This window comes from Gracilinanus agilis, chromosome 3, assembly GCF_016433145.1.
Source record: "Gracilinanus agilis isolate LMUSP501 chromosome 3, AgileGrace, whole genome shotgun sequence".
Classification (NCBI taxonomy): domain Eukaryota; kingdom Metazoa; phylum Chordata; class Mammalia; order Didelphimorphia; family Didelphidae; genus Gracilinanus; species Gracilinanus agilis.
The window spans coordinates 193,361,333-193,387,988 of NC_058132.1; the positions used below are offsets into that span (position 1 = coordinate 193,361,333).

The window sequence follows — 26,656 nt, forward strand, 5'->3', positions numbered from 1 at the left end:
AGAATTATTTCTAAGTGTATTCACACCAATGAGCTTCAACACAGTCAGGTTTCAACATCACAACAATAAGCAGCAATATGTTTCTGTATTTGGTTTCTGAATGACATGATTACAGTCAAAATCAAGCAAATGAAAACCAAAGCAACCAATACATTAAACTTGTGTTTCCACATAGCCCTTTCACAAGACACTGATGAAAGTCACCATCATCCAGTAAAAGGAGACTTCTATTATAGCCAAATCTCAATTATCCACACAAATAGAGAAATGAGGTATAAAATAACAGTTCATATTAAATCACGTGTACTTAACTTTGGAATGTAGTCAGAGGGACACTAAGACAAACACATAAAAACACAGACACTGACTCAACTCCAAGTCCAGGTTCAATTCCACCCATACCCCACTCCTGTCCCCAATTTGGCCCTGACAAGAAGTCTCCAGGACTTGGCTAGACAGAAATTGCCACGAATAACACATTGGTGGATAATTGAGAGTTGACTATACTGAATGCTGAGAATTCGTCAGAAACCATAAGAATGGCTTAAGTAATTATCCTAGCAAAGAAAACAAGTTTAAAAAAATAACCCCATTTCATCTTGAGAAAATCAAGTCACTGAAATCTGATTTCTTGTAACAGTTGCTGCCATTTGCTTGGATGAGATCTTGAAGGTTTTCCTTTTTTTTTTTTTTTCCGCATCCCATTTAAGAACACATTGACTAGAAATCTGTGATAAGAATTGAATAAAATCTTTTTCCTCTAGTTCTTCATTATGCCAAGGCAAGAACTGGAAAATTCCAAATAAAATACAGTTAGTGATACAGATTTAAAATGACAAAGGTTTATATACTATCTATGCAAAAAATAAGAAAGACATGTCATCATAAAGTATAAACTTCTCAAACCTGGTCAGGTCCTTCATTCTATACTAGGCCATTCAGAAATTAACTTGTTTATTAATTAAGATTAAAATATAATTATCCTTTCCTGCTGCTTTTATTATCAAGAATCTTTTTTTTTTTAACCATGTCCTAGAACAAAGGTACACTGAGCATATTCATTATGAAAAGGCAATGATAGAACATGAAGAGCGTGGTCTGCCCAAGGGTCATCAATTATTTCACCCAGAATAGGGAAAGGCACCTCTCCAAATAATGTTCATAGCATCTAAACAGAATTATGTCCTACAAGTAGTGAAAAACAGAGCACAAAAAGAGAGACACCTACCATTTATGGCTTCCTGTGCAAAATATTTGACATCCATGTCCTCATCTTGCCCTAACTTCTGCAGCACTGGCTTGACTTCACATTGCAATGCACTAAAACAAAAGAGCATTACTAAAGTAAGTAGTCTATTATAAAAATATCTATTTAATTATGGTACAAATTCTGGCTTCTTCAAAGATCAGAAAGGAGAAGGTTTTTTAAAAATTATAATAAATATCTGATGAATATGAACTAATTTAATTCCCAAAGAAACTGTCAATATAGCTATCTTCAGAATCAAGTAATTTTCTGTTCTTTTCGATGGAGGTCTGGAGGTCTTGTTACAGAAAGTTAGAATGGACCTCCTAAATGATTAGTAAAACCCCCTTATAATCAAACAACAACTTCTTTCTTTTTAAAGATGAGGAAAGTAGGCTCGGAAAGGGGAAGAGTTTTGCCCAAGGTCACAGACTCCCTAAGTAGCAACTGAACCCAGGAGCTCTGGCACTAAATCACTGCTTTTTCCATTCTATACTTTCTCTTTGGGAAACTACAAATTAAACTCAAAGGCACTTCATACTAAATCCAAACTAAAAATTACATAAAAAAAAGGGAAACATTAAAAAAATCATACCTGTTATCTAGAATTGGACCAATTTTTTGTAAAGATTTGGCCACATTGAAACGAACATTTGCTACTTGGTCTCCTGCCATTTTTAATACAATGGGTAGCATTTGCTTAGTTGTGATTTCCTGGCCACAGGCTTCAGATAGTGCCTTAAAAAAAGGGAAAAACCATCAAGTTAAAAAAAACCCTTCCAGGTAACAGTTCTAGAATTTAATGAAACTTTCAATTACAAAGGTAAGAAAATAAATAGCTAAGTTACTGACAAACAAAACTAAGTTTCTATGCTGTGAATCATCAATGCACACGGGATAGTAGGTGGCACTCTAAAAATCAAAGAATTTTCAAGAGCTGGAAAGGGCCTTTGAGATCATTTAGTACAAGATTAGTACATTCTATACATGGGAAGATTCAAGGAGGTTCAACAATTCATTCAACAATTCAACAAGAAAGGTTCAACAATTCCAAAAACAAATGCGTCCTGAATTTGCAAAAAAAAAAAAAAAATTTGAATGATCTATTTAATGTTCTGCTTCTACAATAACATGCACGCCATACTTACATTAATACAGAATAAAGTGGTCATCCTATGTAAGTAGTTAGGATCATTGGCCATCACTAGTACTTTGGGAACAATGGTATTTTGGGCCCACTCAGCACCAAATTTCTCTACCAGTTTCATTAGGTTGTTTGTGGCAGCTTCCCGAATTGCATACACTAGAAGAAATGTGAACATATTCTGAATAAGTCCATAATATATTTTATTAATAATCACACACAAGATTTTTCTGCAAACAAATTTACTATCACATTATAATGCTACATACTTTAAGGTTTGCCTCACAATAAGTTCCTTTTCTCTTATAGATATATATAATTAATTTCCTTTCAGAAGAACCATAGTAAACCCAAGGGAAATTATGCAAAACAGCCATGCCACTCATCAATTAATCAAAAACTATTTACTGAATGACAACCAACTGCTTAGCACTGTTAGAGATGTGGTAGAAATATATTATAAGGTCCCTATTCCTCGAGGAATTTACAATCTAGTAGGGGGTCATAAGATTGAAAGCATGAAATAAAATCACAAGACACAAAAACTTATGTAATTAAATGCCAAATTTAATGTTACAGAGCTATAAAAAGGTTTGATTCAATAATACCACTACTAGATCTATAACTGTACTGACATCCAAAAAAGAAAAGGGCCTATACAAACAGAAATATTCATTAGCAGCATTGGGTTTTGTTGTTGTTATTGTAGCAAAGTACTGGAAACTAAGGGGGAATCTATCAATTGAGAAATGGCTAAACAAATTGTGGTAAATGAATGTCATCAAATGTTTCTGCACCGTGAGAAATGACAAAAGGGACAAATACAGAGGAATCTGGCAAGATACTGAAGAGTAATGTGAGAAGAAACAGGAAAATAATTTAAGCAGTAACTGTAACAGGATAAAAAAACAACTGAAAAATGTTAAAAAGGTCTGATCAATGCAATCAATAATCAGCCAAAATTCTAGGGCATCAAAGACGAGGCATACTACCCTCCTGCCTGATTGGTTGGAGGAGACAAGATTTGAGGTGCAGGCTGAGCTATAAATTTTCAAGCATGGTCAATCTGTGGATGTTTTTCGTGTCTATGACTGTTTCCTACACAGGCTTTCAGTGGAGATAGGGACTAGCAAGGGATACCAAAAAGAAAAGAGGGCCATTGTAGCATTTTTTTCATGTACAGAAGAGAACAGGAGGTTCAAAAGGAGTCACAGACAAGTCAGAGAGCTTTGAAATTAATCATGTTGAATTTATCTTGCTTTTTAATGTAAACTATAGATAAGACACATGGTTTCATCTTCTCTTCTGTGCTGTATATATGGAAATGTTTGTTTTTGTTAATGTTTGCCAAATTCAGAATAACAAAACTGAAAAAATATCAAGGAAGACTAGAAGAGTCAGATTTCATAGAAACAGTAAACTAACCTTAAAGGATAAGTAAAATTTGGATAGGAAAAGAATACCCCAAAAACAGAAGAATACCATAAACAAAAGCATGGAGGTGGAAATGATTATGATTTATTTCTGATAGAGTGCGGAATGATTATTTGCACATTCATTCAACAATTAAACCCTTACCTTCTGTGTCTTACTATCAATTCTAAGACATTGAAATGGCAAGGGCTAGGCAATTGGGGTTGGGGTCACACGGCTAGGCAGTGTCTTGGGGCCAGATCTAAACCGAGTTCATCCCAACTCCAGGTCTGGCACTCTATCCAATGTGAAACCTAGCTGGCCCAGATAAAATTATAATTAAGAAAAAGTACCTGCCCTCATAAAGCTTATGGAAATAGTAAAAAATGAGTTTTGTTGGGTAGGGCTGGGGGGCAGATAATGGAAGATTTAAGTCATACTGATAAAGTAGAAAAGGGGAAACCATCAAAGGTTTCTTTAAAGCAAAGAACAGGATCACAACATGTTTTTTAAAGGAAGACCCTAGTAAAAACTGGATCATTCTGATATTTAGCTCAAATTGGAAAAGACTGGAAGTCAGAGAAGCCAACAACTAGGGAGCTGTTAAAGAGTATTATCATCAACAATTGACATTTATACAGCACACTTCAATACTTACAAAGCATTTTACTTTCAGAATCTCATCTCATCCTTGCAAAATCCATATGAAGTATCTATTATTTTCCTGATAAAGAAACTTGAGATTCAGAGACATCAAATGGTCTGTTCAAGGTCACTACGCTTTTCAAAGTCAATGTTTTCTGGACTGAGTCCAATGATGTTTTTAAAATCCTTACCATTCTGCCTTAGTAACAATTCTGAGATAAAAGAGTGGCATGGGCTAGGCAAATGAGGATTAAGTAACTTGCCCAGGATCACACAACTAGGAAGTGTCCGAGGCCAGAATTGAACCCCGATCCTCCCAACTCCAGGCCTACCACTCTGGTCCACTATGCTACCTAGCCATCCTGAATAAGGTGTTCTTTCCATGCATACTGTTATTCAGAGACTTGGGAAGAATCTGGATATTCTAGAACAATGACAAGAATGGAAAGGGAAAGACACAAAAGATGCTGTGACTGAAGAGCAGCTAGGTGTCTATTCATTTTATGCAGAGGGTGGAGCCTTCCAGGAGCAAGAAGGGGCCTTGCATTCATTTCATGCAGCACGGTTTGCCTCAGGGACATGAGTGAGTGATGCTGGGCAGCTCTAAAGTTCACAAGGGTCTCTGTACATTAAGTCATCAAGTTTAGTAGATAAATCCTAGTTCTTCTACCTGGGACCTCTGATATAAGGAAGGAAAGAGCAGGTCTGTGACTTCTAAGATTCCTGCCAGGTCAGCAGAAGGAATGTTGGATTCTGGGTCAGGAGACCTTGGTTTGAACACTCAAGTAGATGCTTAGTACCTGGTAACCTGGAACAAATGACTTACTCTTTTCTGAGTTCAAGTTTCTTTTGATATGACACAGTTGAACAAAGGGCTCTTCCAGCTTGAGATTCTTTAAAATGAGGAAACTGGGAGTAAAACATAGACTAATTCTTACAATGAGTCAACAACTAATGACCAACACATGCCCAGGACCAAGTTTTATCCTGATTCATCAAACTATCTACCTCCTGCCCACTACATTCTCTTGCTACTTTATAGGTCGTTTTATTAATTTATGTGTTCAACAAAGATGTGAACTAAGTGACAACCAGGAGTTGAGGGAAGCATTTAATTCAAAAGCACATGCAAAGTTCACTTGGCCCAATATGAAAAATATCCTTTACCAGTGGGGTCTGAGAAGAAGATTTCAAGTCTCATAAGTTCTGAAGAGAGTACAAACCATATGATTTCTATTTTCTAGTGTTCCTAGTAGAAGAAGAAGCATAGGGTCCTCAAATTAACAAATGAGATAAAATATAACACTCAAGATTTCATGAAATTCTAAGGACCATCAAGCAAAAATAACTGGCAAAAGAGGAACCAATGTGGAAGCATAAGGAGCACACCGCCAAATTCAAATTGTAAAAAACCAAGGGCAGAAGATAGAAGACCAAAGTAAAAAAGGATGAGTACAAAAGCATAAAATGGCACTTTAAAGAAATAAAATGGTTCAGTGTTAGGAATGCTTAGCATTCATAATGAATGAAAGCTGATCAAGAAAACTAAAATCAATAAAAACGTGTTTGTTTTAATGAAAGAGGATCAAAGAAAGGGTAGAGCCTTTGTATAGGGTTAATGCCTTAATGAAAACTAATTGTGGGGGTGGGGGAGGCTGAGATGCTTAATTATTGTTTCTTTCAACTTTCTCTGCCAAAGAAAATTACTTCTGGTCTAAAAAGAGAAAACAAAAGCAGCTAAGAGAGAGATGATATCCAAGATAGTAAGGAGATAATAGAGAATAGCTAGCTACTCTTGGTGAGTTTACTATATCATAAGCCACTGATAGAATTGGCAGATGTGGCTGCTAAGCTACTACCAGTGATATCAGAAAGATCCTAGAGACTGGAAAGGCAACCAAAAACCAGAGGAAAAGGATAAGGAAAAAAGGAAAAGGACAAAATCTGCAAACTATATGTATGTCAGTAACCTGGGCATTAAATACTGGCAAAATTCCAGAATACTATTAAAGGAAAGGCTTAGTAAGAACACTGAAAAGAAATGCTCACAAGAAGTCATCACGATTTCAACAAGAACAAGTAATGCCAGACTAATTTTATTTCCCTTTTGGGGGGGGGGGGCACTGTTGCCAAATTGATAAGAGGGGGAATCCTACAGAAACAGTTTCGGCAAGGAATTTGGCAACAAATGACCCATATCTTGATTACTTAGTATCCATGAATTTTGTTCAGATGAAGATCTGAACAAAGTTATTATTGTACACCAAAGCCAGAACAAAGTAACAAGAATATTTCACTTAAAATGTTTAACACAATACATGTTACCTCCAAAAATATATTTTGCCAATGATAACTATGTAATACTTCCAATATATACCAAAAACAATGATGGCAAACCTTTTAGAGATGGAGTGCCAGGCCTTGCCCCCACCACCTCCCAGACCAAATGCAGTGCCCACCCCACCCCACCCGCTGGGTATACTCTGCCCCTCCCACCCTCTTATCCCAAACAAGGGAAGGAGGAAGCATTCCCATTGGGCTGCTGGGCAGAGGGATGGGGGAATGTGAAAAAATGTCATGGGGAGTGGGGAGGGGAGAGGGAGAAGCAGCTCCACCCAAGTCCCTCTGCCTTTCTAGCAATGAATTCTTGGGGTGGGAAGAGTTAGGACGGTGGCCAAGTGCCCACAGAGAGCGCTTTGCATACCAGCTTTGGTACCTGTGCCATAGGTTCGCCATACTGGCCTAGAATGTTTATAATTAAAGTGACTCAGGAGCTACCTTCCAAACCAGAGACTGCTATCACTAATTCTACAAGTACAAAGCAAAAGGGGGGAAAGGGCTTATATTAGCTGCAGGCTAGGCAATTCCAAATCAAAGTGGGGACAAATAATCAACAGATTTTGATTGGACAGAAGGCCATTTCTAGGGGAAATATCAGGGATTAAGGTTATACTCTAAGACAAAGGAAGTTAATCTTTTTAATCCATTGTAACAGTCCCTGACAATACATATATAAATACACACATATGCAGATACACAGATATTCACCTATCTTCCTTATATAATTCTCTCATTCTTTTAATTATATACCTTCTCAATACTCCAATGTATCTACTATGCTACTGATATGGACATTTACTTCAGCCATGCACACTGCAAATTATCCATGGCTATTCCTCCTAATCAAATCTTTATGTCTTCCCATAAATTCATCATAAAGGTTCACCCAACATAAGAACTTTCTTCATATTGTCTAGATACTAATGAAGACCACAGACTATCCATTAGTCTTTCTTCTCTCTTGTCATATATGGTTTTTCTGATCATATAGGTTCTCTGATGATTTTACTTTAAGTTGAGCCAGCATTTATGCATGGCAGCCTATTCAAGCTCACCATATAGTTACTTTTTCATTATCTTTTTGGGGAGACTTGGTATCGATCTTTAGGGAGCTATGGTATTCCACAACTCGAAGCAGTACCTTATTATCAAAGAGTATTGATATTAAAAGATTGTTTCAAGAGAAGTATGGGGTCATAGAACTTTTCTAATATCAAATCTACTCTTTTCTTCAATTCCAGAACCACTCACTATCCATTTGTAGGCTCTCCCAGATACTGATGGACAAGCTCTACTAGTTATTCAACTACATATGGACTCTAACAGATACAAATATGCCTGCACATAAGTATCATATCCATTTCATACATATAAACACAAAAATCCATGTGTATCTTCTTCAAAAATATCCCACTATTGACCACTGGGTTCTTTCAGAGGACAACAACCCATTGCATTTTCCAAAGTGTGGTATAAAAGTTGATTCTACTAACACAGTGATGGGCAAACTTTTTAAAGAGGGGGCCAAAGGAAAGGAAATGCTCATCTGTCAGTCTATAAGGCAACTCTTTTGTATTGTATCCTACTCATTGTATTCGTCAGATTAGGAATAATGTTGTGTAACGGATAGAACATTTCAGGGGGGCTGCATCTGGCCCACTGGCCATAGTTTGCCCATCACTGTACTAACATATTAGGGAGCCATCTTTTGCTCACAAAGCTCTAAGACTGCTCAAGGGTGGGGCCCAAAACTACCACGACATATTCACTTCCTATATGAGTCTAGCTATACCTATCAGCACGGGCAAAGAGTTTTCCTCTCCAACCAATGGATGCCAATAGGATCTCAATGTCTAGTTACTACTACTTAGTAGCTAGGCCCACCTCAGGATCCTTTTTTGTCTTAGGTCTAACGGTAAAACAAGAAACTCATCCCTACTTTCTTTGCAAGGCTCAACCAAATTTTCCCTTCAACCACTAAGATTCACAATGTTAGATAATTGTTCTATTTTTTATACCTCTTTATGACTTAAAATGGTCCAAGTATCTTGTTTTTCTACTTTTTGTCTGTCTTCCCTATAAATTTAGTACTGTAACTACTGATGATAGTACAATCAAAATGTATCAGTATGTGCATGTACATGTACACATATGTATGTTAGAGGGAAAATGTTAGAGGTATGATAGGTATTAAGTAAGAGAAAGGAAGAAAGACAATCTACCCCAGTGATTCTCAAAGTGGGCGCTACCACCTCCTGGTGGGTGCTGCAGCAATCCAGAGAGGCGGTGATGGCCACACTTCTTTTGTATTACATTCTATTCTGAGTTAAATAAATAATTTCATAATTTCCAGGGGGTGCTAAGTAATATTTTTTCTGGAAAGAGGGCAGTAGGCCAAAAACGTTTGGGAACCACTAATGTACCTCAAAGGGCAAAAAAGGGAATATAAGAATAGGAAAAAAGTGGAAATATTAAGCAGTCTTATCCAGTCAAAGCAAAAATTTCTTTAATCAAAGCCATTCATCATAATCTCAATGTTACACAAAAAAACTCATGGTCTAGAATTCTAGGGCTTCTTTCTAAAAAGGAAATATGAATGGCTTAAAACTTTTCAGAAAAAGCAAATAAAATTTGCTTTTCATTATCTGATTATTCTGAACTTCTACTTACCATGATCCACAAGCCAGGCCATACACAAAGAATTCAGTTTCTCATCAAAGAATTCCACACCCTATATATACAGAGAGGTCAGTTAATATGCAACCATCCCAATCCAAGAAATAAGATAATCTATTTACATTATACCAAGTTATGATCTGAGAAATTTAAAGCACTGAGATTTAGGTTTTAGATTTAAAGGTCTGAGATTTAGGTGGCATAGGAAATTCAAGGTGTGGGAACTCATTCCACCATCACAGTTCACAACCTATAGCCGAATCACTCCTAAGGAGCTGCCTAAGATGTGTAGAAGTTGATTGACTTATTTAGAGACACATAGCTAGTAAATATCAGGATAGAAAAGTTGAAGCCAAGTCTTCTTGACTCCAAGTCCAGCACTCTTTCCACTCTGCCCTGCTGCACATAGCTCTCTTAAACAAAGAAGGAAGATGGGAAAAGGAAGGGGAGGAGAAAAGGATAGGAGAAAGGGTGGAAGAGAAGAAAATAGTGATAGAAATAGAGAAAAGGGAGAAAGAAAACATGATGAAATTATGAAAATATATGATGAAATAAGATGAAAATGAGTTTAAGGAGAAATGATATTCCCAAAAGGGTGAAAAATAGTCATGAGAGAAGAGAAAAAAAGAAATGAGCAAGAAAACTCTGCTAAATTTCTGAACCATATTCTCTCGTAGTTTTAGTTGACTGTTCTTGAGAAAACAGAGTACAGATTAGAAATAGTCAGTTGGCTACCTACCTTTGGAGGAAGACTACTGAAGCTGCTCAACTCATAATACCTATGTTGCCCTCTTTTTTGATAAGTATTTTTCCCCTGCCCTATAGATAATTAAATGCTTAACACCAAACTGTCATTTGTGACTAGTGCTACTGAATTTCCTCATATTAACACACATATATATCTTTCATGTTGACTCTTCCATTAGAACTGAGGTCTCTGAGAGCAGGGACCATAATTTTGCCTTTCTCTTGCATGGCACAGGGGAAGTACTCAATAAATGCAGGTTGATGCTGATGAATTTCAAGGAATTTTCTGGTCATTATAAATTTTAATTCGATGCAAGACTGGGACTTTGGCCCTTTGTAAACAGTAACAATTTTTAAAAATAGCCTAAGGATACTATAAAGTAGAGCTTCTATGTTGCCACACACTTAAATGACTGTCAGCTTTGAAAATATACCTTCTTTTCATACCATGCTGCTATAATATCTTGCAGTATTTTCCTCAAATCTTATTTGAATTTCACTGATATCTATGTTTTAAATTCTTGGCAAATTAGAATTTAGGGGTTGATGTTTTATGTTTCATTTTTTAGTCAGACCTATGATTAAAGGGAGAATATTTCCTCTACTAGTACAGATCAGAAACTGTTCTGCGACTCTGTCTAGAGAATTGGCTGGTGCATTGACAAGTAACTTCCCCAGAGTCACACACACTGTATGTGTGAGGAGAGATGAGATTTGGAACCAGGTCTTTCTGACTTCAAAATAAGCTATCTAATACATTATAGCATGTTACTTTTCTCTGGGATAGTTACCTTTAAAAAGCTTTACAAATAAGAAAAATAGTTTAGGAAGAACAATCATTTAATACATAAGAAATTATGAAAAACATTCATAATGTGACTAAGGAAGGCAAAAGTCAACCAGAGATTATGACTGTCAAATGTCACCCATGGCTTTGGTTCCATAAATAGTCTATGCTTATTGCCAATTCCTGGATTTCAACTAAGCAAACACATAAGCAAGGTTCAGTCTCAAACCTACCAAGAGAGACTTGACAAGCTGAGTATTAAAGGATCTGTGGTTTTCAACCTCCTCTTTCTACCATATATGGTCAGAACTAGGTTGACCAGCTACCTGTTCAAGTTCACAGAAGACTATCTTGCTATGGGATCAGACACTGAAAGGAAATAACACCAATTTTCTCCTTTAGTCTTTTGGGTAATAGCTTCAACCCCTCGTAGAATAGCTGATTCCTTCTGTGGGACTTAAGGAATTACAATGGATTGAAGCTAGATTCCCAGGCAGAAAGGGGAGTGTGCAACACTGGGCCCCAAAAGGATAGTCTTGAAAAGTGGTTCACTTCAAAGTTCAACAAGATTAGTGTATCTCTAAAAGTCACATTTAAGGGATAAATACTCCAAAATGTGGATATGGGCCTAAGAAGGAAAAATAAATCCTAAATCTTTTGATCTGAAAGTAAGAGAAAAAATAGATCACTTGTAGCACTAAAATAATAAACTATCTCCTCTTTTCAGGTTTTACTCTAAAACTCAGGAGGGATATTCTCTTTTGATTAGATATCTTTGATTTGTGTACATGTATAAATTACATGTATATACATACACACAAATGTAAGATAAGGCATAGCTAGAAATGAAAAGCTTGGAATTTTTAGTTTTTTTAAAAAACAATAGAACCTGCAAAAATCCATATCCACAAAGTTATAATGTGGTCATTAGCATAGACAACATAATGTAGCATCACTATTTCCATAACATGGTCATTTCTCAATTTTCTTTAAACAGAAAATAGCCTCAATTAAGGGTTAAGTATAGTATGACCAAAAAAAAAGGGGGGGGATGGGGGGAGGCTATTCTAAACAAAGGTCAAAAACTTAAAAAATCTCCTTATCCCTACCTACTATAAGGCAAAATCATGGAATCTCAGAGCATGAATTTCTTACAACAAAATCCTCCCAAGGAGGTTACCTATACTCTTATCAGAGTAGCTCCCCATTTTCAGAAAACCCACTATCTTCCAAGGCAATCTTTTTTTCTTAAAATAGTTCTGTTAGATTGGGGGTGTGGACTCGAAACTACCACACCAATGCAACTACCAACAATTTGGAAATTGGTCTTGATCAAGGACACATGACAAAACTAGTGGAAATGCGCATCGGCCATGGGTAGGGGGGGTGCGGGGGGGGGGGGTTGAAGGGGAAAGGAGGAGCATGAATCATGTAACCATGTTAAAAATGAATATTAATAAATGTTAAAAAAAATAGTTCTGTTAGGAAGAACTTCATTTGTACTAAGCTAAAATCTGATTCCCCGTCTTCCATCAATTCCACTTCTGCCCTTGGAGAAGAAACAAAGCAAGTATTTATTCTCTTTTTCATAAAACCAACCAAATATTAGAATACCAAGAGTGTGTTTTCCTATGTTTTCTTCAGGAAAAATTTCCGCCTTGCCCTCATACCAACCCAAATGAACTATGGCTTTTATCAGATCCTTTCTAAAATGCAGAGAATTAAGCATGATATTCAAGATGAAAATTAAAATGAGGGGCAGGGAAGAGTACAATAGGTTTATCACCTCTACCAATCTAAAAACTATATTTTCTATTAGCTTTAAGATTACATTGCCTTTTGGGGGGCTGTTATCACACTCATATTGAACTCTAAGTATCTAAAAAAGGTAGGTCTTTTTCGCATGAACTTAGCCATGTCTCATCCCCAAAACTGGGACTATCAATTATTCTAATCCAAGTACAAGAATTTAATATCAATAAAATATCAGATTATTTCCAGTCAAAGGTATTTTTGTAACCCAATTCTATCATTCAACATGCTATTCTCATCTCCCTCTCAGCTGATAAAGAAATTCTTAAGCTGGAAAAACAACAAAATATGCCAAACCTTTAATGTAATATGATTAACCAGAACTATACATTTGCTTCTTTTAAAATATAAATATTTAAACATACATAGAATTTCTACTGAAGAACTAAAAAATAACACTTCAATAAGGGAAAGGGGACATTCAATTCTTCCTTATATAATTAGAATGAACACAATATGAACTATTTGTACCTATTATAGACTGGAACTATAAATTCCATCAACAAAGAGAATGTCTATTGAGGAAACTCCCTTAATAAAGATAAAGAAGTGATTTGCAAACTGTTATCTTACAGAACTCCCTAGTCACTAGTTTAAGTGAATGGCCCCAGTCATGCAACCAATAAGTGTCAGAGGTAGGGCTTGAACTCAGCATCTACCTGGCTTTTAAATCAAGTCTTCATCCCCCTACATATGTGCCAATTGCCTAAAATGATCCATTGTCTTTGTTCTCTCAATCTACTACCAAAAAATAGTAACATATAACACTCACCAGCTGACCTGCCAACAATGGCATGTACTCAATGATAGCCAATCGTACTCTCCACTTGGCATCTTCAGCTAACTCCACAATGGCAGGAAGGAGAGACTGAGAAAGCTGACGGATACCAATCACTTCATTTACACAGTCCAAATTAGAGATGATATTCAGACGGACTTCAGGACACTAAAAGTGCCAAACCAAAAAAATGAAAATAATTGTTCAACTTAAATTTAAAAATGCTTAATTGCTCAAATCTCCACTATAGGATGAGCTTGTCCAATTAGTATAAAGTAAAGAAAATATTAAACATTAAAGATCACAGTCGTAAAAATAAAATTTGAGGAATTATGGCCTAAAGGATATACAGAACAGTAGATGCAACATTGAGTAATTTCCACATATCAAGATCACATATTATTGAAAGGAAAAAGTATGTGATAAAAAAATTAAACAACTAAAGTCATCCAAAATTATTTATAGCCAAAAATATCACTGAAGAATTTAAATTCAGCAACATACTAGGCCTAGAGACGGGAGGGCCTAGGTTCAAATCTGGCCTCACACTTCCTAGCTATGTGACCCGTGGCAAGTTACTTAACCCCCACATTGCCTAGCCCTTACCATTCTTCTGCCTTGGAACCAATAAACAGCATCAATTCTAAAGTGGAAGGTATGGGGTTTAAAAAAAAAATATGACCCTAGCAAACATATAGGATTAATAAATTTCTAGACTCACCTCATCCTTTAACTGAGCTAAGAAAAGAGGTAGAAGGTGTTCAATGGTGTTCTCTTTGCCCAAAATGGTAGATAATCCCATAATTACAGAAGCTAGAGCAGATTTGACGTGTTGATTGGAATCAGATACTAATTCCTAAAAAAATTTAAAAATATATATTAAAATCCTTTCAGTTTATTGTACACCAAGTAGAATAGTTCTATATATCAATTCTGAGAAGCTTGAAGTCTACATTGTTTCAGTATTCCTTAGTTCACAGTGTTTCCTCTTTCTATTAGGTAGCACATACAAAAAGGTGGTAAAGCACTTTGTTGTAATTGTAAAAACATGAGAAATAAGGAATGCCTACACTGAAATGTTGCACAAAATACTTTATTCCTATGCCCATGCTAGAGCTAAAAGAGTGTTTAGGAGACAACAAAAATAAACCAACATTATTCTTACCTTAACAAAGGGCAGAATGTGATTCATAATTATAGATTCTCTACCATCAACAGGCAAGTTCTCACAAAGTTCTAAAGGGTATAAAAAGAGAAAATGTTTGCTTGGTATCAATTACACAGAAGTAAATAAACTTACTCAAGAAGTTCATCAAAAGTTAAAAGCCAAACAATTTTATATATCTAAGCAAGCAAGCAAGGGCTGAGGGGGAGGGCAGGGGAGATTACTCAATATATTTTTCCTTTGATCTGCCATTCATCTTCTAGTCGCATATTCTTAAGCTTGACAATGCAATGACTTGTTTTAAATATCTTGCCAATATCTGATATTTTTTGCATATTGCATACAATCCTCTCTATTTAGGAAACACTTTCTGGAAATAAAAACAAGCATAAAGGGCATGAACAAGTGCCCCAATGGTGTAAGCACCATTGAGCTTACTCTTTACCTTTCACTTTGTGGGCCGCAGCAGCTCGGACCTCTGCTTCACAGTCTTTAAGGAGGTTCTGAAAAGCCGGGACTAGGTCATTTTGGGTGATTTCTGGACCCACTGCCTTTTGAAGCTATCAAAAAATGTGTGCATAAAAAAAAATTTTTTTTAAATGTGTGCATTTTATTAGTGAATGACTTAAATAGAATAAAAAAGACTGCATAAAAAAGTACTGTAACTTGCCTTTCACCTAGAACATATGCCTCTATCTCTATTTTACCTACTCTCTCTTCTCAATTCTAGGTAGTCACAAAAACTTCACCTAATAAGTTAGCTTGAGATCTTTAAGGACAATAACAATTGTCTTTTCTTGTTCTCATCCACCTATTTCTCTCAGAACTAAAATGGACACTGGATATCATCAAATCCAACAGATATGAAAACTTAGGCCCAGAGAGACTAGTTTGTTTGCTCAAGTCACACAACTAGTAAATGACAGATCCAAGATTTAAATGTAGATTTTCAGACTTGAAATACAGTGCTATTTCTACCATAACCCACAACCTTCACTGGCTCTCCATCTCCTCTTCCTAACATCAAACACCTGTTGAGTATTCCATAATAGATTTGCTCATGCCCCCTTCTCTCATTTTTTGCTCTTTTCCTCTGTAAAACTCTTTCATTCCCCTAGCTTTAACTATTTACTGTCCATAATCCCCATTTCCTACACTGGCCTCTGTTCTAAGCTCCAGATATGCATCTCTAACTGGTTATAGAATATCTCCAATTCCAACACCTCAAACCCATCAAAAGTCCAAAGTCAACCTTATCCTTCCTCAAAAAACTTGTTCCTGGGGGTAGCTGGGTAGCTCAGTGGATTGAGAGCCAGGCCTACAGACAGGAGGTCCTAGGTTCAAATTCAGCCTCAGTCACTTCCCTAGCTAGGTGACCCTGGGCAAATCACTTGACCCCCATTGCCTAGCCCTTAACACTCTTCTGCCTTGGAGCCAATACACAGTATTGACTCCAAGATGGAAGGTAAAGGTTTATTTAAAAAAAAAATTGTTCCTCTAACTTCATCATTTTATGCCCCCATATCAAAAACCTTGCTTTCTCTTTCATATCCCATTACATTCACTAAGTCTTCTTGATTGTAATTCCATAAAACTTATAAGTATTTATTCTTTCTTCTCTTCACCATCCTGCTCCAAATACTCATTTTTACCCACTTAAGACTACCTATCCTTTAAAGTCCAGTTCAAATGCCCCCAAAGTATAAATCTTTAATCATCTTTCCCATTTTAGACTTAGGATAGCACTTTGTTTACACTTGTCCTCTGAATTTACATGTTATATTCATCTTTTAGATCATGTATGTTCCACAAGGGCAAGTGTTGGATCTGTTCTCATTGCAAATTTTCCCTCACACTTCGCAGAGTGTCTTGCATATTACAGACTTTTTTTTTTTTTAAACCCTTGTACTTCGGTGTATTGTCTCATAGGTGGAAGATTGGTAAGGGTGGGCAATGGGGGTCAAGTGACTTGCCCAGGGTCACACAGCTGGGAAGTGGCTGAGGCCGGGTTTGAACCTAGGACCTCCTGTCTCTAGGCCTGACTCTCACTCCACTGAGCTACCCAGCTGCCCCCTACATTACAGACTTTTAATAAAAATCTACTGAATTTATCTGAATTAATGTTAGTGAATTAATAATAATCAACTGAATTAAGAGTTCAGTAAGAACACCACGTTTTAGGATGAGCCACTGATAAGCTAAACAGAATCCAGAAAAAGGCAACTAGAAAAATGGAAGATATTAATGGAAACAAGAAGATAGAAAGGACATACTAGCTATCTGCAAAGGCAGCCAAGCAAAAGAGGGATTCATTTCCTTCTATTTGATCTAAGAGGACAGAACTAAAAATGTGCAAAAAAGATAAAACTAGGCTTGATGTAAGTAAAAACTTCCTAACTATAGAATAGGCTGCTTTAAGAGGTAGTGGGTTTCTGCTCATTGTTAAGTTTTTAAGCAAAGGCTGCATGATCATTTGGCAGGTTATGGTAGAGAAGGGATTCTTGTCCAAATACTAATTGGAATAGATGGACTCTAAGGCTCTTTCTGTCTGAGATATTGGAAACTTGGAGCTTTCAAAAGCTACACCAAAACACTCATGCCTTCCTATTTAATATTTAGTTACATACAGTGCTTTTACCTCTGAAAACTTGTCAGCCACCATATAACGAACTCGCCAAGACTTATCTTCTGCTGCCTGACGGAGTGTAGGCATCACCAAAGTTTCAAGATCATCTTGGGATAGTAACTGAGCAATGCTGACACATGCTTCTACAGCTAGAAGACGCACAGAATCCTGAATGAAAAAAAATTCATGTTGTTAGTCAAGTCAGTAATATTTAATGTATATCTGTCTGTATGCTACTTTTTAAAGAATATTAGCAATATAAAAAATAAAACTATACTCTACCTTAAAAGTTTCTTCTAATTTAGTTAGGGAAGCAGAATATATAAACACTGTACATATAGATATAAGATCCTTGTTTTCATCAGATTTGCAGTTTTATCAGTATAGCAATTTCTACTAGTGATTACAGTCCACCCCAAACCTAATTCATTCTATGTGAATTCTCATCTATGTATCTATGTAAATGCTGCAGAACATCTACTCATTGCGCTAGGGATCTTCCTTGAGTATTTTCAATCCTATTGGTATGCTGTGGACTGGTGCTGGAAGGCAACTCAATCCAACAACTTCAAACATTTTTTCTCTCCTGAAAATTCCCACACTAACTCTCTCAGCAAAGAACTTCATTTTATACTTTAATGAGAAAATGAGGGCCATTCCCACGGAGTTCCTTCTCTATATCCTCAAACCCCTTGACAACATCCCCTCTCTTCTGTGTGATTCTCCTTTCTCTCCAAAGCCTCTGCTCTATTAATGGTACTCTTACTCCTATCTAGCAGATTAATTCTGAAATCATACCTCTATCTAATCTTTAATTTCTCCTTTATTGGATCTTTGCTTACAATTTTTGTCCACAATCTCCTCCCATCCTTTAAAAAAAAAAACAAAACCCTCTCATTTGACTTTTTGCCTCTGTATAGCCACTCCTAGAAGTTTCCAACTCTCTTTTCCTCCACTTCCACTTTTTACTCTTCAACCATTTACAATCTGACCTCCAATCTTAACACTCAATTGAAACTGTTTCCTCCAAATTTACCAATGACTTCATAATTGCCAAGTTTAACGGCTTTTTCTCAATCTTCAACTTCCTTGAACGTTGAAGTATCTGATTCTTTTGACACCATTTCTTCTACTGGACATTGTTCTCTCTTGCTTCTTCCCTATACTAGACCACCATCTGTGAACAGATCTCAAATGTAGGTTCTGTCCTTGGTTCTCCTCTCTCTGCATGCATGGTGACTTTATCAGCTCCCATCATCACTACATAAATAACACTCAAAACTACACATTCTAGTCTCTCTCCTGATGCCACTCCTGTATCACTCTTAGACATTTTTAAAGGGATGTCCTATAAGCACTTCAAACTCAACATGTCCAAAAAGACTCATCTTTTCCCCCAAACCTTCTTCATTTCTAAATCTCCCTATTTCTATCATTGGTGTCAAGAAGACAATATTCTCCTTCCAGGTAACTGAGGTTCAAAACCTCAAAGATAACCTTGACTCTTCATTTTCCCTTTGGTTTTTTTTTTTTTTGAACCTTTACTTTCTGTCCCAGTAACAACAGAAGTTACTGGGTTACACAACCAGAAAGTGTCTGAGGCCAGACTTGAACTCATGTCCTCCCAAATCCAGGCTTGGCACTCTATCCACTGTGCCACCCAGCTACCTCATCAATATCATTTCCATCTGTCCCTTGCTCTCCACTCACATTTCCACCACCCTAGATCAGACTTATTGCCTCTTACCTTGATTACAGAAATAACTGATCTTAACTGATTTCCTGCTTCATGTCTCCCCCTTCTTCAACTTATTCTCCAAATGGCTAAAAAAGTGATCTTCCTAAAAGCACCACCTCACTCCCCTGTTTAAACTTCAGTAGCTCCCTATTATGAACTCCTCTATTTGGCACTTAAAAGCCCATCATAACCTGGCTCCAACCTATTATATTTTACTTCCCTTTATTCATTCCATACTCCAGTCAAAGTGATTTTGTTAAAGTTCCATATACACTACATTTCATGTATCATCTCTATGCCTTCGAATAGGCTATTCCCTGATGCCTGGAAAGCTATTCCTCTCCTTGCCTCCATCTCTCAGAATCTGTAGTTTCGGATCACCTCAAGTACCACCTTCTACGTGTGAAGTTTTTCTCGATCTCACTTTCTAATACATTTTTCCTTTTTTAAAAAATTACCTTTATATATCTATATAAAAGATATGTAGATATACACATACAAATACATAGTATATATTCAGTATACATTTTACATACTTATAAATGTAAAATGCTGTGTTCCCCAATAGAATATAAACTATTCCAGAGCAAGGAACTGTTTCATGTTTCCCCAGACCCTAGTGTAGTAGCTGACATATTAATTAATGTTCCTTGAATGATTTATTTGTAGCCATACAACACATGGCAACTACTAATGTTAAAAAGATGAGCTTTGGATTCCTCATTTTCTCAAATACTTTTCAGTCTCAAAGGCTTCTCCTACTAATTTTATGTCTAGTTTATTATATATCTCTAGGACAGTGATGGGCAACCTTTTGAGATTGGTGTGTCAAAATTCACCAAAAAACTGAGCATAACACAAGTGGTGTGTCACTTTGAGAAAAAAAAAAACAATTTCATGATATTTATAGTTTAAATAACATACTTCTCTGTATGCGGCCGCATGCGGTCACGTGTCATCAAAAATGGCTACGCATGTCAGTGCTGACATGCCTATCATAGGTTTGCCATCAGGGCTCTAAGACCTGTCCAAAACATATATATATATATTTATTGACTAATGCAACAGGCTGCTCATATAACTTCATTTCATAATCTGGGGATTCTACCATGCTTTAAATATGTGGATGATTAAGCCAATCTCTTTCAAATGATTATGGATTTCATATTAAGGTTATATAGTACCCTGGGGCACAATATAATTAATGCAACTTCTTCTGTTAAGTGTAAGCATTTGAAAAACCTCTCTATCAAATACCTATCTATCTAGACTCTCCATGGCACAACCTCCATGCCACTGGCCTAACTGCTCCATTTCATTACCTTTCAGTTTCATTTGCAAATGTTCTCAGAATCATTGAACTTGGTTGAGTTTCATGCTAAAATATCAATAAGCTTATTTCCTCAACTGTTTTGAGACAGTAATGCTTGTAATCAATTCTCTTGTAACATTTCATAAATGAGCCAATGCTTTTAACTATTACTTTATTTTCTCTTATCTGTTCCTTGACAAGGAGGATCCAGTGTTTCTTGGTTCAATTAATCTGAGCTATTTTGATCTCCCCTTAATGTGGGGACAGTTTTAAGAGTTAAAATATGAATAGCAACCAAATTAAAAAATTATCAGCACCCTCTTGCCAATGCCAGATCTCTAAGAACTAGTCTGACAGCTATCTATAGGGTTATAATAATTTTCTAGAGAATCAAAACCTAGACATGTTAGACAAAAAAAAGGCTATATTCTTAATTTGCAGTTCCTTATACTAATACTAAGAAATTTTAAACACTAGAATGGAAGGCTATAGTGTCAATGAGTCTGACACTTACCATGTACCAGATTCTGAAACATTATGTGCAGCAAACCCAAAATACAGGAAATTTCACTGTCCCACAATATAAAGCTATGTTACTATGTTTTACAGCTTTGCTCCACCCTCCTAATTATAGTTCCCATTTCCTCTCTTTGACCCTTCCTTTCTTTTGCCCTGTAAATTTGTTTCCTGTTTGGGGAAGGAGAGTGAAAACGACATGAAATTGCTAAAAAAAAAATTAACACATGAGCACTAAGATGAGCTAAACTAATCCATGCCATATACAAATCTTAATTTTCCTAAGGAAGAAACAAGTTCATTCATTGTGTTAAAATATGTCCAGATTTGTTGGCAACAAGCAAGTCACTTATTCTCTCTAGACCAAGAGATTCCTGAAACATAAAAGAGGGAAGAAGGTACTGACCCAAGTTTATATCTTGATAATAACTTATATTTACCTGTTCATCTGAAGCTAGATTAGTGAACAATGGAACAATTTCATTTTTAACACTTTCTAGTTCCAAGACTTTTGCAAATTCACCCAGTTTAGAAGCGGCAGCACGTCGAACCATTGGAGTGTCATCAGAACATAAGGAACGAAAGTGCCTGCAGCAAACAAAACATTGAATGTGTTTCTTCTCCAAAAATTACTATAATAATCAGAAAATGCATTTCAGAATCTTTCCCGTTAGTGGAAAAAATACCAATGCTTAGATTTTGGAGTATTACATGCAAAAGATTCATCATTGTTCCCATTATTCCTTTAGGGTACTCATGGATGAAATTATAGATTTCAATTACTTATTCCCAACAACCCAAAATAAGTGAAAAGATACCACATCTTACTGTCTAATTTCTGCCTTGACAGAACTTGAAGCCCTGGGATAGCAAACACTGAACAACCCACATGCAGAGGTGCGAGAAGTGAACCAATCCCCACTGGCCAGGCGTTTCACAAGAGGTACAAAATGGGCTTCTAGAGCAACAGGAGTGTGCTCCTGGGAGATCTGCCTCAGGGACTCCACTGCCTTGTCTCGAACTACAGTCTCCTCCACGGTTGCCAAACTTTCCAAAGGAGGCTGAGAGAGAACCAAAAAGGAAAAATCAAAGAAAACTTACTGAAATCAGGTTGGAAGCAGCAGAGTATCACCTTTTGTAGTGACTGAAGGGAGTTGGAACATGTAACCAGAACTTTAACTATATAACATCAAATGGTAGCTTTGATTTCACAGTGCCAATATAAGGTGTGTCCAACCTCAAGACACGACTTCTGTAGGATAGCCAAGATCTCATGTCCCAGATGGCAATTCACAGATGGTGTCTACAAATGACACAGTGAAAGAGACTTGCCACAATATTAATACTACTGAGGTGAACAGCAGTTTAAAAGACATATAGCCGAATATAGGTTAAAAATATAATACATATTTCAACAAGGATAAGTAAAAAAATGTAATATTTACAAAAAAAGAAACATTTTTCTTTATGAATCTCTTTTAGGTACTATATAGTACTCAGTCTATAGCCCACCATTCCCAGAAGTATAGGTGATACTAACATCACCCTCAACATTAGCCCCACAGCCTCCACTTATCCATTCCATCAAATATTCCTAATGCATAACAGCTGCCTTGCAACACTATACTCCAAATCCTTATCTGAGAGTCATCCATCACAAGGACACTTTGTCAGGAAAGCTGAATAAAGAACTTAAGGCCAATGTCATAAACAAAAGGAAAATCTCCCTGCTATTCTGGAAATAGCAGAAAAAACCCTAAAGGTCATTTCAAAAGGCATCATTAATTATGATATGGTCATAGGAAAGGTAAATAATTTCTGCAGGATTGCTCTAAAAGTCCAGAGCTCTAGAAGCACCATGTGACCTCCTACAAATCTCTGTGCTTCTGAGTTTGTAACCTTCATATGGAAAAACTAACGTGTATGCTCTCAGCTCTACTAAACAATGTGGAAAGGTAAACCTGCAGTATTTTTCGAAGAATGATGTGAAGTTATAAAGAGCATGTCTACTTAGTGAAGTTTGTCCCAAACTGACAGTCAAAATTAGAAAGCACAGTATCCATAGTAAGGAAGATCTAGGTTCAAATCCTAGTTCAGGCACTTAATTAGCTATGAAATCCTAGATAAATCACTTACACCCTGTTTCCTGAGTTGTAAAATGAAGGGTTTGAACTCAATAGCCTCTAATATCCCCTTTCAGCTCTAGGGCTATGATCCTATGATTTGTTGTTGTTCAGTCATGTCCTACTCTTCATGAACCCATTTGAGGTTTTTTGGCAAAGATACTGGAGTTTTATGTTATTTCCCTTTCCAGCTCATTTTATACATGAGAAAACTGAGGCAGAGTCAAGTGACTGGCCCAGGGTCACTGACCAAAGCTGGATTTGAACTCAGTTTTTCCAGACTCCGCTGTACCACATGATACAGTTTAGTTTGATAAACCTATTAGAACATTCAAGAATCAATTTGGAAAACAGTACCTTTCAGATGTATATATGGAGAAACCAGAACCAAACCAAAGACTTACTCATAAAAACATATACAATCATCCATCTTTACAAAGTCAATGCTAAGAACAAAGACAAAAACAATTTTAAAAAACCTAATGAAGTTTCTGAAGTTTCCCAGGGTGAATGACACACCTAGGAGAGAAATTTAAATTACTATTTTCATGTAAACAATTAAATTCAGGTTCTCCTTCTTCTGAATTTACAAATAAGCCCAGGAGGATTGATTAAAGAACAGAGAAGCTATTGGCTCAAGTTCTTGGATATTTTACAAAGTTGAGAAGTCAATTTACTAAGTCATAAGCTTTCCAGCCAACTAAATTTCTGTATTGTAGTCTTAACCATATTTAAGTGTTACTGTAGCTTCAAAGAAGCTATTGATTCTGAAGTAGTAGGTTTTTTTTTTCTTTTTTCTTTTTAAACCCTTGTACTTCGGTGTATTGTCTCATAGGTGGAGGATTGGTAAGGGTGGGCAATGGGGGTCAAGTGACTTGCCCAGGGTCACACAGCTGGGAAGTGGCTGAGGCCGGGTTTGAACCTAGGACCTCCTGTCTCTAGGCCTGACTCTCACTCCACTGAGCTACCCAGCTGCCCTGAAGTAGTAGGTTTTGATTGAGTATTGTTTATGCTCTCAGTTAGTGAAATGTGATCATCTTCCCACAAAATGATTATGAACCAACTTTCATTGAAAGTACATACAACTTTGCAGGTAGTGGGGTGAGGGTAATACACTTCCAAATAATACATCATTTAAGCCACATAAAGCACAGAATAGAGAAGAGAAAGGAGGCCTTAGAACAGGAAGGCCCAGGTATATGTCTAGTCTCTAAAACAAACTGGCTATGTGTTCCTGGGCAAGTCATTTAACCTCTCAGTGCTTTACAAACTGCTTTAGTTTCTAAGACTAAAGGTAAAGGGGAAAAAGTACCAACTGGTAGCCTTTTCCTTTATCTGGAAGTTCCTTTTATCAAAGAAATTGTAAGTGGAGTTCCTATCTCTATCCAATAAAATATGTAAATTATATAGAGAACAGATCACACATAACCACTCACCAGGAGACAGTGGGCAAAATCTGGACCTCCTACAAGGACAGTGAAATTTCCCAGCTGTTCAGCAAGAGCCAATAATACCTCATCTTCATCATAAATTGTATCTAAAATAGTAACAATGGGATATTCATAAACAGTTAGCTGACCAACAGCTAAACACTCAACATGAAACACAGGAGAAACAAATTAGACATTGAAATTGCAACATAATCAAATTATAATCATAAGGCAGCTATTCTTCCTTCTTTCAACAGAGTAGCAAGATGTCCCCTAGAACTGAGTCAAGCTCTGCTCAACATCCATTTCTATACCATGTAAATATTCTTTTACTTGCTTAATATGATTGGAATATTTCTGTCCATATCATTGTAATTTGATTTAGAGCAAAGGCAGATGGTGTCTTTCTATACCATTTTGCCCACATAAGTAATCAGTAACACTGTTGATAATGTATCCTTATGAAATGGCTAAATCAATAAATGTATGCTACAAAAACTAAAATTCCCACATTTTCTAAGAAAACAAAATGAACATACCAGTAAGAAATGGCAGCAGTTCAGTTCGTGTTCTCTCTACTCCAAGAGCTAAAGCAATTGTTGATAACTTCTTGATACTGTTCAGCCTTAGCTATTTAAAAAAATAAATAAATCATTACATGGAGATGCAAGTAGGAAACCAGAACAAAGCAGAGAAAAGAAAAAGTTGTAAGTGGGCAAGTGAAGTCAAGGAAGACAAAAATTAAACCTCCAATTTAAGATTACTGGAGAGGTTATTCTCAAATTAAAGGTTTTCAGAAATCAGGTTAGTATGACTACATAACAAGAAAACATTTGCCAGGTTGAGTGGTCAGACTTTCTAGGAAGATACAAGAAAAATGAAAGGCTGGGAGATGATCATAATTCAACAAGTGAGAATTTTAATAGAGAAGAAAATTTTGACAGGAGTGTTCTAAATGATAATTATTGACAACTGCTGTCATTTCCCTTGAAATCTGAGAATATACATCTCATTTCGCCTGATCATGCATCCCTCCTTCCTCCTAACCTGCTCCACCATTTGAAAACCCAGGACATTTCAACTCCTACAACTCCAAGGACCACTTGATATCCTGTTAATTAACCTCGGCTCTCCCCAGGACATCATTCATTTTGCATGGGGGAGGGGGAAAGAGGAAAGGAAGGTAGAGGACGAAAAGAGCAAACAAATTGGGGGGGGGGGGGGAAGGGGAAGAGAGGATCCTAATCTGAAATCAGGATCCCCTGATGGTGTAGGTCTTTTTTTCCTTTAATCTGAAACCGTCCAGAGTTTCTTCCGGGATACCCAGGGCAGTTTTCCCACAAACCAAGTGAAACGAATTCAGACTAGCCCCCACGAGGCGTCAAACAAACTGGGAGGCGTCTTCCGTGGAAGCTGCCTTCCGGGGCTGGGCCCCCCAGGCACAACGGGGAGCCCTGCGGAGCCAGGATTAAGCACTTCGAGGGCACCAGCGTGTAGCAAGAGTTAACTCTGGGACAGTTTCTTGTTTCCCACCCCGAGCTCGGGGCCGGTCCAGCCCGGCTTCAGGCCCGCTGCTCCTCCCAACCCTCTGGGCCTTCCTGCCTCAGTCCAAACCTCGGGTTCCCCAATCGCCGGAATGGCCTCAAGTCTCGCTTCAGCCTCACTACCTGCACGTCCTCATTCCGGAGCTCGTCGATTAAAACCGCTATGGGGTACAACGAGTCGTCTCCGTCTCCGCCCGCGGCTCCAGGGCCGCTCCCCGGGCCCGCAGCACCCGCCATGTTCTTCCTCCGGCTGCTACCGCCACCGCCGCTGCCGCCTCTGGCTCAGAGCGCCGGCTCCGCCCCACGCACGCACACGCACGCACACGCTCACATAGCGGCTTAGGCCCCGCCCTACGCACCGCGTTGTCATCCAGGCCCCGCCTCCGGAGGTGGCCTGTGAGGAGCCTCGTCTCCCTTTCTCAGTACAGCGGGAGCGGGAGGAAGCTGCTAGTCTCAGCTTCACTCGATCAGCGCTGTCTTCAAAGCCCCAGCGGAGTCCGGAGAAGCAAATCCGAACTCCTATCCCCAAGCAAGACGGGGATATATCTGGGTCCCTGGGACCGAGAAGGGCCATTGTCCGTTTGTTTCCTCACAAGGACTCGGCCAGCTCCAGC

At 37.4% G+C, this 26,656-nt stretch overlaps 1 protein-coding gene across 1 annotated transcript; it reads right to left on the reverse strand.

The window, feature by feature from the left end:
* Window positions 1-555: 555 nt before the first annotated feature.
* On the reverse strand, window positions 556-26,280 carry PPP2R1B (protein phosphatase 2 scaffold subunit Abeta). Its single transcript, XM_044669357.1, has 15 exons — window positions 26,166-26,280; window positions 25,038-25,128; window positions 24,505-24,605; window positions 21,774-22,006; window positions 21,386-21,533; window positions 17,392-17,547; window positions 15,199-15,313; window positions 14,754-14,824; window positions 14,310-14,444; window positions 13,583-13,756; window positions 9,459-9,519; window positions 2,395-2,549; window positions 1,842-1,984; window positions 1,229-1,320; window positions 556-788 (listed from the first exon to the last, which is right to left on the reverse strand). The coding sequence occupies exons 1-15, from the start codon at window positions 26,277-26,279 to the stop codon at window positions 772-774; spliced, it is 1,806 nt and encodes a 601-aa protein (XP_044525292.1). The 5' UTR covers window position 26,280; the 3' UTR covers window positions 556-771.
* Between the last annotated feature and the right edge of the window lie 376 nt (window positions 26,281-26,656).